General features: G+C 42.9%; 1 protein-coding gene across 1 annotated transcript in view; it reads left to right on the top strand.

Annotated features, from left to right (window-relative positions):
* Positions 1-14,161, top strand: part of SYNE1 (spectrin repeat containing nuclear envelope protein 1) — a 468,360-nt gene that overhangs the window by 309,847 nt on the left and 144,352 nt on the right. The window contains exons 89-91 of the mRNA XM_045009096.1: positions 470-613; positions 6,063-6,257; positions 7,400-7,540. Coding sequence (XP_044865031.1) covers positions 470-613; positions 6,063-6,257; positions 7,400-7,540 — 480 coding nt within the window. The remainder of the gene's footprint in view (positions 1-469; positions 614-6,062; positions 6,258-7,399; positions 7,541-14,161) is intronic.

Here is a 14,161-nt window from a genome sequence, read left to right as displayed (position 1 = left end):
TGGAGCTTCCCAATGTCATTTTTCCAGTAACATTTCTGAGTATAACCAGTTTTGAAGTGGTGTAAGCAAAAGACTTTGTACTACTCAGCTGTAAGCTATGCTTTCTGTTCATATCTTGTTTTCCAGATAGCTGTCTGTTTATAGCTCTTAGGTCTGGTCTACACCAGGGACGGGGGGAGGTCGATCTAAGTTACGCAACTTCAGCTACATGACTAACGTAGCTGGAGTCGACGTACTTAGATCTACTCACCACGGTGTCTTCACTGCAGTGAGTCGACAGCTGACGCGCCTCGTCGACTCCACGTGCGCCTCTTGCTCCTGGTGGAGTACCAGAGTCGACGGGAGAGCGCTCGGTGGTTGATTTATCGCGTCTAGACTAGATGCGATAAATTGACCCGCGCTGGATCGATCGAATGAATACTATCAGTGTTTTATTTCTGTGTACATCTCCTGTATCTATTCTCTCTAGGAAGCAGTGGTACAGTATGAGCAATACGAACAAGAGATGAAGCATTTACAGCAAATGATAGAGGGTGCCCACCGTGAGATCCAAGATAAACCTGTTGCAACCAGTAACATCCAGGAGCTGCAGGCCCAGATTTCACGCCATGAGGTAATACAGCAGAGATGCAACTGTCCAGGTTCTCAGTTAATTAGTTTGAGAGATCTCTTGGTCAGCTTAAGTTCTCTTGAAGTCACAGAGCAGTTTTTTAGAGGTCCACAAAGGCTAGCTTAGCAGGGAGGATTTATACCTCACATACTCACAAATAGCAAATTCCTGTTAACACCACGGTTCCAAGCATCTTTTTTTTTCTTTACCGAGTAGGTCTCCCGAAGGCTTGAGAGCATGGTAATCTACTAAAGCATTAAGTAATTACCAAAGGTTGAAAGACACAGTGTATGGAATTCCAAAATATTTCAGTGGGAACTCTCCGCATCATGCGGTAACACAGTGCTGAAGATCATTGTCACTTAGTGATCTTAGGCCTATCCTGAAGTCCTCGTTTACTGAGAGCTATGCCTGAGAACAGACAGAGTTAAAGCAAGGGTCAGGATCACCCCTCCTGAGGTAAAGCCCACAGAGGGCAGTTCTAGAGGAAGAAAACTCTGCAAAGATCATCTTAAAGGGTCCTTTTCTGGTTACTCTGTCAGGGGGGCAAAGTTTTGTCTCTGAGGAATGAGCTTCAGGTCCAGACCTCAAACCCTGTGGATCTCAGGAGACCAGATGAGGACAGGACAATCTGTGTGGAGGCTCCATGCCACCAAACTGATTTTGGAATCCCAGGTCTTCACATTGTGTTGTGGTATGCCATGCATTAGATTTCAAATTGGTAGTGGCTCTCTTGCCTAGTTTTTGACACTAGATGGCATTATGCTTTAGTTTTAGAAGAAAAGGTTACATTTGTCTTTCACAGTCCGTGTTTATCCCTGAAGTACTCCTCCTATACTGATTAGTTAATTTTCTGTCACAATTGTCATAGAAGCTATTTAGTAAAATGAAAAAAAAGCTATTTGATACAAATGCTTTCTGCTGTTTTCATGAAGGGTATTCCTAATAATGTCTCCACAGACAGATCTGAAAACATCAGTGCAGAGGGAGGCATTAAGAGTGGGGCAGGCACAGGGTTCACTGGACCCACACATGTATGAGTAGAGTAGCTGGGAATCCCTTCAGAGGAGCATAGAGAAGCAATAGATGCTGTTCCAGTACTTTTTATTTGAACCACTAGTTGTAAAACGGCTGTGGTGCAGACCTGCAAGCTGCTCCAAGTTTGGGGAGGTGTCGTCTATCCCCTGCCCAAACCCTATTTATTCAGTGTTTGGGTGGCAGTGGAGGTGAGGTGGGAAGTAGAATAAAATGGAGCTTCATTCTAGAGTATAATGTCTGAAACATCTCAAAGGAATGCATTTAAAGAGACACAGATGATGCACATTTCTGCATTTAAGTTTTTGTTTGCTTAAGTTTTGCATAAGAGGACACGATACAACAAACAAGACTTACAGGGTCATTGTATGATTACACCTTTTATTTTTAATCAGGTGTGCAAGATGCAGATTGCATGCATAAATGAAAAGAAAAATTACAGTTTACCCGGACATATAATTGTAGTCCATGTGTGTGAAGGTTAACAGGACACACAGTAGCTATGTTTAAAATACAAAGATAAGACGGGAAGAAGAAAGTCATTTCCCCCTGGTTTTGCAGTAGCCTTGTACATAGGTAACACAGAGTATCATTCTACCCAATAAATATGTTTACAGAAGTCTTTTTCTCTGGGCTTCCATGTTATAGAATGGCCACCTATTCTGATGTTTCTGGGAGCATTGTGATTTTGATGGGCAATACAGTAGCTTGCAAGATATTAGGTGTCTTCTGCAATCATTAGATGCCCATGCAGTCGTGAGATTACAATATAGCCTGATCATGTTCTCAGTGTTATCATGTTGCATTACAATGTGGTGACACAACTTTGTTGGAGGATATTTCTAGTGTAAACATGATGATGTTACGATGCAAGCAGTTGTCCTACCAAAAAGTTCAATTTGGGTACCTATGGCATGCAGACCAGGCACAATATGTAGTTTGTTGAATCACATCCATAAAAATAACTTGGATTTACATTGTGGCATATTGATTGAAAAACTGCGCTCCCACAAAATGACGAGGGCAAAGAAATCTGACACTTCTGTGTGTACTCACAAGCTGCCTCACCTGTTTTTCTTTACACCTATACGTTTCTCTTCTGAATCTCAGTTTTAGGCCTGTTTAGTCTATATAACATATCTGTCTGTATAATATATTTTGTTCCATATATATATATATATATATATATATATATATATATATATATATATATATATATATATATATATATATATATATATATATATATAGACACACACACAAAACGTTACGGTTGTTCTTTTAAAAGTTTACAGTTGAACATTGACTTAATACAGCTTTGAAACTTTACCAAGCAGAAAAAATATACAGCTTTTAACCATCTTAATTTAAATGAAACAAGCACTGAAACAGTTTCCTTAGCTTGTCAAAAAAAATTAACTTTCCCCTTATTTTTGTAATAGTTTGTTTACCACAGTATTGTACTGGGGTGGGGGAAGGGTCTTTTGTCTCTGCTGCTGCCTAATTTTATTCTGCCAGTTCCAAATGAAGTGTGTCGTTGACCAGTCAGTTCGTAACGCCGAGGTTCTGCTTTATAATACTGTATATATTTTGATGGAGAGGGGTATGTTTTGTACTCAATGTGCTGGTTGTTAACTGTGCAGATGTTACAGAGTCCTAATAGTAGTAATGGAGTTAAGTAACTAAAGCCCAGTGGGTAGAACTGTGATAGACTTTCTGCTCAGCTCCTGAGTTGGAGTGGGGGTTGGCTCACAACTTAGTATCATGGCAAATGGAGCAAATAACTGTTTTGGGGCCATTAGTCATTGTAGTTAGAATCTGACTTGATTTAGAAAGTTGTTTATTCCAAAACCACTTGCTTCACACCTGAGGCTTTGCATAGCCTCCTGATGAAGCTGGAGAATCCCTTTGGTTGCTGACATCTGAAAGTGCAAAGAGTATAGGGAGCAGAGCACCAGTCTAAGGCTAGTTCAGGTCAGAAAGGTGCTCACCCTAAGTAGTAATATGTGTCGGTTTATAACTCTGTATCTCACCTCTCTGGAAATTTTCCATTGAGATGTTGAGTAAGTAGTTTCATAAAAGTTTACATAACCTGCAGAGTCAAAAGCTAAACTGCCCTGGGGCTGCCATAACTTATCCGCTTCATTTTTTCAATATATGTTAATTATTGAATATTTATCTAGTATGCTTTGCAGCAGCTGTTCAATGTTTAATTGTTGCTCATATACACAGAGCAGGTAGTACTGAAGAGAAGGATCTCCTGGGCAGCCCCAGAAGTAAAGGGAATAGATTTCCACTGCATTTAATAGTTCTGAAATATTAAAGGTACTGGCACTCATGCTTTATAAATAAGGCTGCGAGTCTTTCACGAAGGTCACGGAAGTCATGGATTCCGTGGCTTTCTGGGACCTCCGTGACTTCTACAGCAGCCGGTGCGGCTGATCCCGCGGGCCGCCTGAGCAGCTGGGGCGGTCCCATGGCCAGTCGCACCTGCTACTGCTCAGGTGGGCCCAAGCAGCTGGCTCCAGGGGCCTCCAGAGTAGCAGCGGTGCCCTGGAACAGCAGTCCAGACCAGCAGTGGGTCCCTGGGCTGCCCCCCACCCCAACACACACACACACAGCAGCAGCGGCGGGCCCCCAGGACAGCAGCTGCAGTGCCCCAGATCACCTAAGATTTAGTCACGTATATTTTTTAGTAAAAGTCACAGGCCCGTTAATTTTTGTTTATTGCCCGTGACCTGTCTGTGACTTTTACTAAAAATACCCGTGACTAAATCATAGCCTTATTTATAAATAGACATTTCTCCTGTCTTTTTGATTTGGGAGCCAGCATTAGAAAAACATCTAAACAGATGTTAAAGTAAAATACAAATATCTATTTGAAAGAATAAAAACAGTGGTTGCTGGTGTAGCAGCATTAACTCTGCACATTTAGTTAACGCTTTGTAAATCAATATGCTGCTGTGTTACTGAGTTTCCAGGCAGAGGCGTCTCAAGATACTCTGTACCCTGGGCAAACCTTCAGAGTGCCACCCCTCTCCTACCCGCTTGAACAGAGTTTCTCAGCTAGGGGGTGAGAGAGGGAGATGGAGACACCAGTCTTTTGTGGGGCGGTGCAGTGAGTCTTCTGATGGGTTTGGTGGTTAGGTTTGGTGGGGGAAGGGGTCAGCATCACTCAGGTTGGGCTCAGCTGTTCCTCCATGATGGTGGGCTGGATGGGTCAAATTTGAGTGAGTGACATTCTGACCTGGCATGCAGGGTCACAGCGCCATTCAGGTTTGGCCTGGCCATCCCTGCTTGTACAAGTCAGAATCTGCCACCCTAGGCAGCTGTCTAGTTTCCTATGACTAGAGCAGCTCCTGTCTCCATGGAGACAGAAAGCGTATCTCTAGCAGAAGTGTGATCTTCCCCCACTGATCTTTTTTAGTATTTATTAATGTGAATTTAGTGCTCTGAAAATTGGTGGACTGACAACACTAGATGTGCCCCTGTTGGACGGGAGCAATCCTATGCGTGAAAGGATCATTCAGTCTAAAGCCTATTTAATTGTGTGTCCTTTTGCAGTCACTGACATGATAGGTGTGATAGTGTGTTTTAGCAGTGTTGGGAATTGGATCGATTTCACACAGACTACTGCACAGCAATGAGAAAACAATGGCTTTTGGTCAATCCTGTCTTCAGCCAAATTCCCGAACTCACATTCATATAGGGACATAACTGTCCAATTTGGATTTTGACTGTGAAGACATAAGCAAAACAAAAATTATTAGGGAAAAATATCTGTGAAATTACACATAGAAGATAAAATATATCCACTCCAACCTCCATGCAAACACGTATGTGTTATAACTAAGAGTGATCCAGCATGTAAACCACTATATGTATCTGTTTCTGCTACTCATTGTGTTCAGACTGGTGAGAGCTGAGTGTTGCATTTTTTTACAGTTCCAGTCATCACATGACCTCATTTCCATGGTATGCACCATCTGGAGATTTTCATCTTGTTTTAGTAACAGGAGAAAAAGAGAGAGCTTCCCCTTTCCTCCGCTTTAAGATAAAGCTTATAGAATTTGCTGCAGATTAGGAATTGTATGTGAGTGTGACATATTCTTCCCTTTTGTCAGTGTCCTACAGAGATGTGGCTTTCACAGAGCTTTTCCGGTTTCACTGCATAGCTTGCTCCTTTGTGGTTTAGCTGTGCAGTGAGATGCTGCCTGACTTGTTCTTTACCACAGTCAACATCCTGCCTTTCAGTTTGTGCTGTTGCTGATCGGGGCTTGAGACACAGAGCTGTGATTTTTATTGGCTGGCCTCGGAGAGGTAGCCTGCCTACTTAACGGAAGCTGAATTGCTATTAGTTAGTTCTGTGGCCTTTATATCCTGCATCTGACCCACTGAATAAAAAATGTTTCCTTAGGAGCTGGCGCAGAAGATTAAAGGATACCAGGAGCAAATAGCCTCTTTGAATTCCAAGTGCAAGATGCTAACAATGAAAGCCAAACATGCCACTATGCTGTTGACAGTGACAGAAGTGGAAGGGCTATCAGAAGGACTGGAGGAGCTGGACTCAGAACTCCTCCCAACACACTCAGCTCATCCCTCTGTGGTTATGGTAAGAATTGAATTGGTATCATCACTGTTCATTAGGTGCTGCTTGCTCTCTTTTGTGCTGTTCAAACCCTACCATACAGCTAACTGCCACAATGCACATTGTGTGCTTTGCTTTACTGACATGTTTTGGAAGTTGCAGGTGTAGAACAAACTGCAACTTCTTATAGTGTCTTTGTGTCACCTCCGTTTTCTAAGCCAACAGATAGGGAATGAAGTTGTTTATGAGGATAACAGAAATCAGTCCGTTAAAAGGAAAATAATAGTTAAAGCTCTCTTACCTTTCAGGATGTGTGCTGAGTTGTTTTCTCAATGCACCACAATAAACACTGAAAAAGCACTGAAATGAATGACAAAGGGGGTGGGGGTGCAGAATCAAATGTATTCTACAGCATATTTTATACCCCAGACTTTTTTGGAAAACATTTTTTGATTAAATATGCTGCAATAATTGACATTGTTGCTACTATATCCTCGCGTTTATAAAGGATGAATAAATATATACATGCTGGAGTTCCTACTTTATTTTGCTCAGTCCAGATGCAAATATAACCCCCACTGATGTCAGTGGGAGTTCTGTCTGAGAAGGACTGAGTAAAAATGGAGTGACGACTTCAGGATTTGTCCCTATATTAAAACCTTAGAAAAGCAAAACTGAGATGTTACTATTATAGTATATTGTGGTTTTTTTAACCTGGATCCAATTCTGCTCTGCAACATTCTTTCCTTCATCATTTAACCAGGCCTGAAAGGTAAAGTATTGAGGGCAGTAGTTCTGGCTATCTGCAGCATTACTCTGTGGCTTTCAATAACTTCTCCTAATGCATTGTGTGTGTGTTACCCTCTAACTTATTTTTGATGTGTTGGCTGTAGAAACTTTTTTAAATTCCCTAGCAACACAGGAGATGGCCAACATCTCAGTAACAAATTATCAGCAGTAAATACCTCTACTTGCCTGTTGCTTTCCTGAACTGTTAATATAGCAACTCTTGAGGGGCTTGGAGGAAGCAGCAGTCCTTAAATTGTGTTTTGGTAATTCCAACGTTGTGTTAATTTTCTTGTTTTGGTCTGCATCTAATGCAAACGCTTACTGAGATGATTGACAGATCTTCTTCCTGTCCTTTGGGGTTGCATTTCCTGTGACAGATGACTGCTGGTCGCTGTCACACACTACTCTCACCTGTCACTGAGGAGTCTGGGGAGGAGGGAACCAACAGTGAGATTTCTTCTCCACCTGCCTGTCGCTCTCCTTCACCTGTGGCTAATACAGATGCTTCTGTTAACCAGGTACCTGCCTCTTGGCATTCATTCAGCTATGATCTCTGGAAAGATGCATGGTCCCATTCTGTGTACTCTGTGGTTGATTCCTTCTTCAGAAAATTTGGGCAGATTTTTCTTTAAATGTTGGGCACACAATTTCAGTGTCCCATCCTGTGAATTGAGAATAGTCATCAAGCATAATCAGGACCTGGCTTCCAAATACATAAAAGTTACAAATACTGTGCAAGAAGCTTAAAGCATATCAATTTGGTACTCTTTGTCATTGGCAAAAAAAAGACTCAATAAGTTGGTTACTTTTTAAACAAATTTTGAGTGAGCATTACATAGTCTTTCTAATTCATTGGTGTCTCTGTTGCATTTATAGCATGGTTTTGTTTTCAAAATAGTACATATGATGGCATCTGGCATTCTGAGAGAACACAATTTTGTACTTCATGTGATGAAATATTACATTGTATGTGTGTGTCTGTCTGTCTGTTTGCCTTGTGTCATTGTCCAACCGATGCCATAGTTCAGTCTTCCATTCGTTCAGCTATTCAGATATCAACTGTGATGTATTTTGTTGGGGGTTGTGTTCATTCTACACTTTGGGTCAAATTCTGTTTTCAATTGTAACAGTTCAAACCCCATGAAATCACTGGGGTCACATATGTAAACTGAGAGTAGAACTGAGACTTCTGGTACTCAAGTGACCTGGTGTACATCACACTTGTTTTTCTTGGTAGGCTGGTTTATTGTTTGTGCTTTCAATATCATGTATGTAGATGGATATATGCAGTGCATCTGAGTAGGCTCAACTCCATTGACTTCAACATCTGATTTTTATTCCTCATGTCTAAACAGTGTTTTTCTTTATCGTTTTTATGGCTAAGTATTTCTAGAGTTGAGTAACTGAAGACATGAAGCTTTCCTTGACCATGTATTTCTTTTAAGTTCAGTACCAAAGAAATACAATGATGTTGTTTAATCTTTTTAAGTATAGCTATGGTATTTGCTAAAACTCTTCTAAGCTTCCCACAATTTCTTTCAAAGATGCATGTATTTCTGAAATTATTGCTAAATAGAAAATGATTCTGCTGTACTGGCTAAGACAAGAACAAACATAAAAATAAGGCAATTATCAGTGACAAGCCATATGAAGAAAGAAAGTCAAACAAAGGGATTTAATAATCCAGGAGCTTTTAAAAATCATATTACACTACACAATAGGATAGTTCCCAGTGAAGCTTGCCTGCAGTGGAAAGGCAGTTCCATTGTTCAGCAGAAGACTCAGGAGGCCATGTTAATGAAACAAACAGTGAAACATCTACAAGGCCAGATAATGAACACAATGCAATTGGTAATGAACACAATGCAATTCAATGTAAGCTCACTAAAATTCTCTTATAAGAATGAAAATCAGTTTAGCAACATAGACAGCTCAAAGAACGACGAAAGTCCAGTGAGAAATTCTATTACCTCAAGAATTGGCATAAGAAATACAAAACTTGTGGAACCTAACTTAGTAGGCAGAAAATATATTTACACAGTGTCTTTCACAAAATGTCACTGAGCCCATAAAAGCAGTAAAATTATTGGTGATGTCAGGATAGATAAAAGCGTCAGCAGACATAGGTTTCTTCAGTCTGGTGATAAATGTTGAAACAAACTGGATGATCTAAGCAATAAAAGGAGGAAAGTTCCACAATCAAGTGGGTTACTTACAAAATGCTTAGGTTCCTATTCACATGAAATTATAACCTAAACAAGCTAAATAACCTTGCCAGTTCAGATCATAACGAATGTCTAGGAATGTACAAGGAGAGAAGATAGGCTAAATATGCCAGACTGCAGCAATTCTGGTTCTTAAATGTAAGTAATATAATTTATAGTCAATGCAAAACTTTACTGGGAGCTAAAGTAAAGATTTTTAAATGAGAGTAATACGCTAAGAGAGCAGTGTTCCTGGGAGAATGTGATCTGCTGCATCCTAGAAACTGAGCAGGAACTCCAGGAAATTGTAGTAATCTAACCTTGAAAGAAATGAAGGCTTTTACAGAATAATTCTAAGGGCTTGTCTACATAGTGGTTTAGTCTGTACTAGAGAGGCATAAATTCTAGTATGCACCCTTGATCTGTATGGACCCTGCTAGTGTGAACTAAAAGTTCCCTAGTGCATGTTAAAGTAGTACTCTTTGAATTGCGACTACATTTACACACACGAGGGAACTTTTAATGCATGCCAGCAGGATCCATGCAGACCAGTTAGTGTGCAACACGCTAGTGTGCACTAGAATTTCCACCTCTTCAGTGTGTATTGACATACCATGTAGACATGGCCTAAATCTTTCTGATCAACACTATGTGGGGTAGAAAGGGGGTAATTTTAGTTGTTGGACACAGGTAATTTTCTTTTAAAAATTACTAGAAATATTTAGTCCAGAGGAAACATGAAATGGTAGGCCAACTCTAACTGTTTCTCTTACTGCTCCCACTATTTTAGTCCCAGAGGTTCTCTTACTTATCTCAGTGGATACCATGATAAAGACCAAGAAAATATTCACAATTATTAATCATGGTTATATTATTAAAGAAATAAAAAGAGAGAGGCCAATTATAAAGATTAAGAATCTTAAATCCAATTAAATTCCACTATTTCTCAGTTTACCAAGGTTTAGCCCCTGTTTCTGCTCCAGGAACACATGATCTAACCATGCAAGTGATTAACAGGAGAAATTGTTAGTATTTTACATTACAATAGCAATTTCATATCCCAAACAAATCATAACAAGAGTTTAAATCTAATCCCTTGGCTGTGATTTAGTTAACCTTCTCTCACCATCCATGTTCAAGTCTTGGGGAGATTTTCCTTGAATTAGTTTCTTCTTGAATATTATCTGTTTTTCTTATCTGTCTGTGGTAGCTTGCTAGTAGAGGTGGACAGGATGAGTTGTGGAGTATTTGCTGTCAAAGCGGGGTAGCACAGGGTGTGTTCCTGTGGTGCTCACTTCAGTTTTGTATACCCTTCTCCTTCCTATTTAATGAAATTATAGGAAAACACACCTCTTTCTGCCTTGTTTAGATGCAGAGTTGGTTGCTGTTACCCTTTCACTGGCTCCGAGCCTTTGGGGTCGCCTTAGGTGACACCTTCAGTTCTGAGTATGCAGTCTGCCTAATGAATATGCAACATTCTTTAATTGCTTTTGTTCTTCTTATGGTGGGAAAGTGTCAAATAACTGTTAAAGTTAGTTTTAACTTAATTTATTGAATCCATTTTCTGAGAGATTCTTTCAATTTTATTAGATTTTGACAGGAAATTAAATTCTGTGTTCAAAAAGTCCAGACTCCTGTTCCTTATATACAAGGTTTTAATTCTCAAAACAGTCTTTAAAAAATTTAAGTAATTCCTACAAAATCCTTTTTTTTTTTTTTAAATAATTAAAAAATTGACTCGTATAACAATTTTTGGAGAGATGATTCTTGTCTTCAAGAGTTGGGGGAGGGATTTCATGTACACTGCCAGTATTAATTAATTCCCTTTTCTGTACATAAATGGCTTCCTGCATTAGTTATTAGTTTAGCAAGGTCCTTAGATTCCATGTTGGTACATCGTTTTTTGCCATTTATATAGCAGTGATATTAGAAGCTTTGCATTGACTAACATATGTATTTCACAGAAGTGTTTGCCATTTTAACATTTAAGAAATAAACAAAAGTATAAAATATCTCTACACGTGGGTTTTTTTTCTAAAGCTTTAAAACACAAGAAGGGTTTTTCTTTGGAAATAAATGGCTCACGAAACAACAAAGTACCGTATTTATCGGCGTATAACACGCACAGGCGTATAACACGCACCTTCATTTTAAGGGGGAAATTTCAGGAAAAAAACTTACCGGTAAATTTCAAATAAAGCTCCGGGCCCAGCAGAGGCAGCTGACCTGAGCCTGGAGTTTGCGGCCCCGCCCCCTCCCCACGTGGCTCTGAGCGGGAAAGAGCTCAGCCCCCTCCGGAGCCATGCGGCTGCTGCGCTGTGAGCCGGGTCGGGGCGGGGGGGGGCTCGGGCCCGCGCCGCTCGGGTCTCGGGGGGTGGGGGCTCGGGCCCGCGCCGCTCGGGTCTCGGGGGGTGGGGGCTCGGGCCGCGGGCCGGGTCTCGGGGGGTGGGGGCTTGGGCCGCGCCGCTCGGGTCTCGGGGGATGGGGGCTCGGGCCGCGGGCCGGGTCTCGGGGGGTGGGGGCTCGGGCCCGCGCCGCTCGGGTCTCGGGGGGTGGGGGCTCGGGCCGCGGGCCGGGTCTCGGGGGGGGGGGGCTCGGGCCGCGCCGCTCGGGTCTCGGGGGGTGGGGGCTTGGGCCGCGCCGGCCGGGTCTCGGGGGCTGGGGGCTCGGGCCGCGGGCCGGGTCTCGGGGGCGGGGGGCTAGGGCCGCGCCGCTCGGGTCTCGGGGGGTGGGGGCTCGGGCCGCGGGCCGGGTCTCGGGGGGTGGGGGCGAGGGCCGCGCCGCTCGGGGCTCGGGGGGGGGGGGCTCGGGCCGCGCCGCTCGGGGCTCGGGGGGTGGGGGCTCGGGCCGCGGGCCGGGTCTCGGGGGATGGGGGCTCGGGCCGCGCCGCTCGGGTCTCGGGGGGTGGGGGCTCGGGCCGCGCCGCTCGGGTCTCGGGGGGTGGGGGCTCGGGCCGCGGGCCGGGTCTCGGGGGGTGGGGGCTCAGGCCGCGGGCCGGGTCTCGGGGGGTGGGGGCTCGGGCCCACGCCGCTCGGGTCTCGGGGGGTGGGGGCTCGGGCCGCGGGCCGGGTCTCGGGGGGTGGGGGCTCGGGCCCGCGCCGCTCGGGTCTCGGGGGGTGGGGGCTCGGGCCGCGGGCCGGGTCTCGGGGGGTGGGGGCTCGGGCCGCGCCGCTCGGGTCTCGGGGGGTGGGGGCTTGGGCCGCGCCGCTGTGGGGGACGGGGGCTAGGGCCGCGCTGCTCGGGAGCCTAGAGCCGGCCCTGGGTACATGGTTATATCGGCGTATAACACGCACACATCATTTGCCCCCTATTTTCAGGGGAAAAAAGTGCGTGTTATACGCCGATAAATACGGTATGTAAAACATTTACATTTTAGGAAAACAAATGCAGGGTGATGGGGGGGGGGGGGGATAGCTCAGTGGTTTGAGCATTGGCCTGCTAAACCCAGGGTTGTGAGTTCAATCCTTGAGGAGGCCACTTAGGGATCTGGGACAAAAATTGGTCCTGCTAGTGAAGGCAGGGGGCTAGACTCAATGACCTTTCAAGGTCCCTTCCAGTTCTAGGAGATTGGTAAATCTCCAATTATTATTATTATAACAATAAGCCCTCTTTACCTTTTGGATTTATTGTTTTGACAACATCACCCTGCATTCGTTTTCCTAAAATATAAATGTTTTACATAGTTTGTTGTTTTGTGAACCACACTCCTTAGAATTACAATTGTTTGTTAAACTGCTTTTAAATATTTTGTACAAAGTGCACATTTCAGTAATCACTATATCTTTTAAATGTAGCACAAGTGAAAATAATATAAAGTTAAAGCAAGGTAAATTTTAAAACACAGCTTTTCTGAATTTGCATAAACACGCTTAGGGTAATAAAATCTTCTTAGCCATAAAGCCATGTTTATCTTCCTTGACATTTGCTTGTCCTTGGGAGCTAAGGTAGAAGCCTCCCCAAATTTCTTTGGTTAGCTTGACTATTTAAAATAATTTAATAAACAAAAATATATGCATATGAGGTACTTTTCTCCAAGCAGCATATGTATGAAAGTAATTATAAATATCGTAAGCTTCACTAAAGGCACAGGCAAGTTTAGTGGTAAAATTAATATTTTTTGCATCAATATTAAGGTCTTTCCCCTACAACTATCAGCCTGGAGATATTTCATAGTTAGTTAAAAAAGGTTTTAGCAATAGCTTGGTGAGAGAGAGAGATTTTCCAGTGCATCTTAAGGAAGTAAACATCCAGGCTTTTTCTGTTTAAAGATGGAATCCTTTTAAATGGAGAAGTCTAGGTAAGAACACTTCACTGCAGTGATCATCTAGGGCAGCGTTTCTCTACAACCGGTCTGGGGACCAGCGCTCATTATGGAAGAGTCCTATAGACCAGTGGCTCTCAACCTTTCCAGACTACTGTACCTCTTTCAGGAGTCTGAATTGTTTTGCGAACCCCCAAGTTTCACCTCACTTAAAAATTACTTGCTTTCAAAATAAGACAAAAAAAATATAAAAGTGTAACAGCACTCTATTACTGAAAAATTGCTTGCTTTCTCATTTATACAGACGCTCCCCGGGTTACGCAAACCCAACTTACGGAAATCCGGATTTACGGAAAAAGTTCCGTAAGCTATCTGGCTGTTTTGTTTGTTGCATAATTGTCGGAGATACGTTCCCGACTTACGCAAGGAACGGAATGCTTGTGTAAGTCAGAGAGCTTCTGTACCATATAATTATAAAATAAATCCTTGGAATATAAATATTGTACTTACATTTCAGTGTATAGTACAAGTATCAGAGGGGTAGCCGTGTTAGTCTGGATCTGTAAAAGCAGCAAAGAATCCTGTGGCACCTTATAGACTAACAGAATTTTAGAGCATGAGCTTTCATGGGTGAATACCCACTTCGTCGGATGCAAGTGTATAGTACAGAGCAG

Source organism: Mauremys mutica, chromosome 3 (genome assembly GCF_020497125.1).
Source record: "Mauremys mutica isolate MM-2020 ecotype Southern chromosome 3, ASM2049712v1, whole genome shotgun sequence".
NCBI classification, from domain to species: domain Eukaryota; kingdom Metazoa; phylum Chordata; order Testudines; family Geoemydidae; genus Mauremys; species Mauremys mutica.
This window is presented reverse-complemented; position numbering and strand designations above follow the sequence as displayed.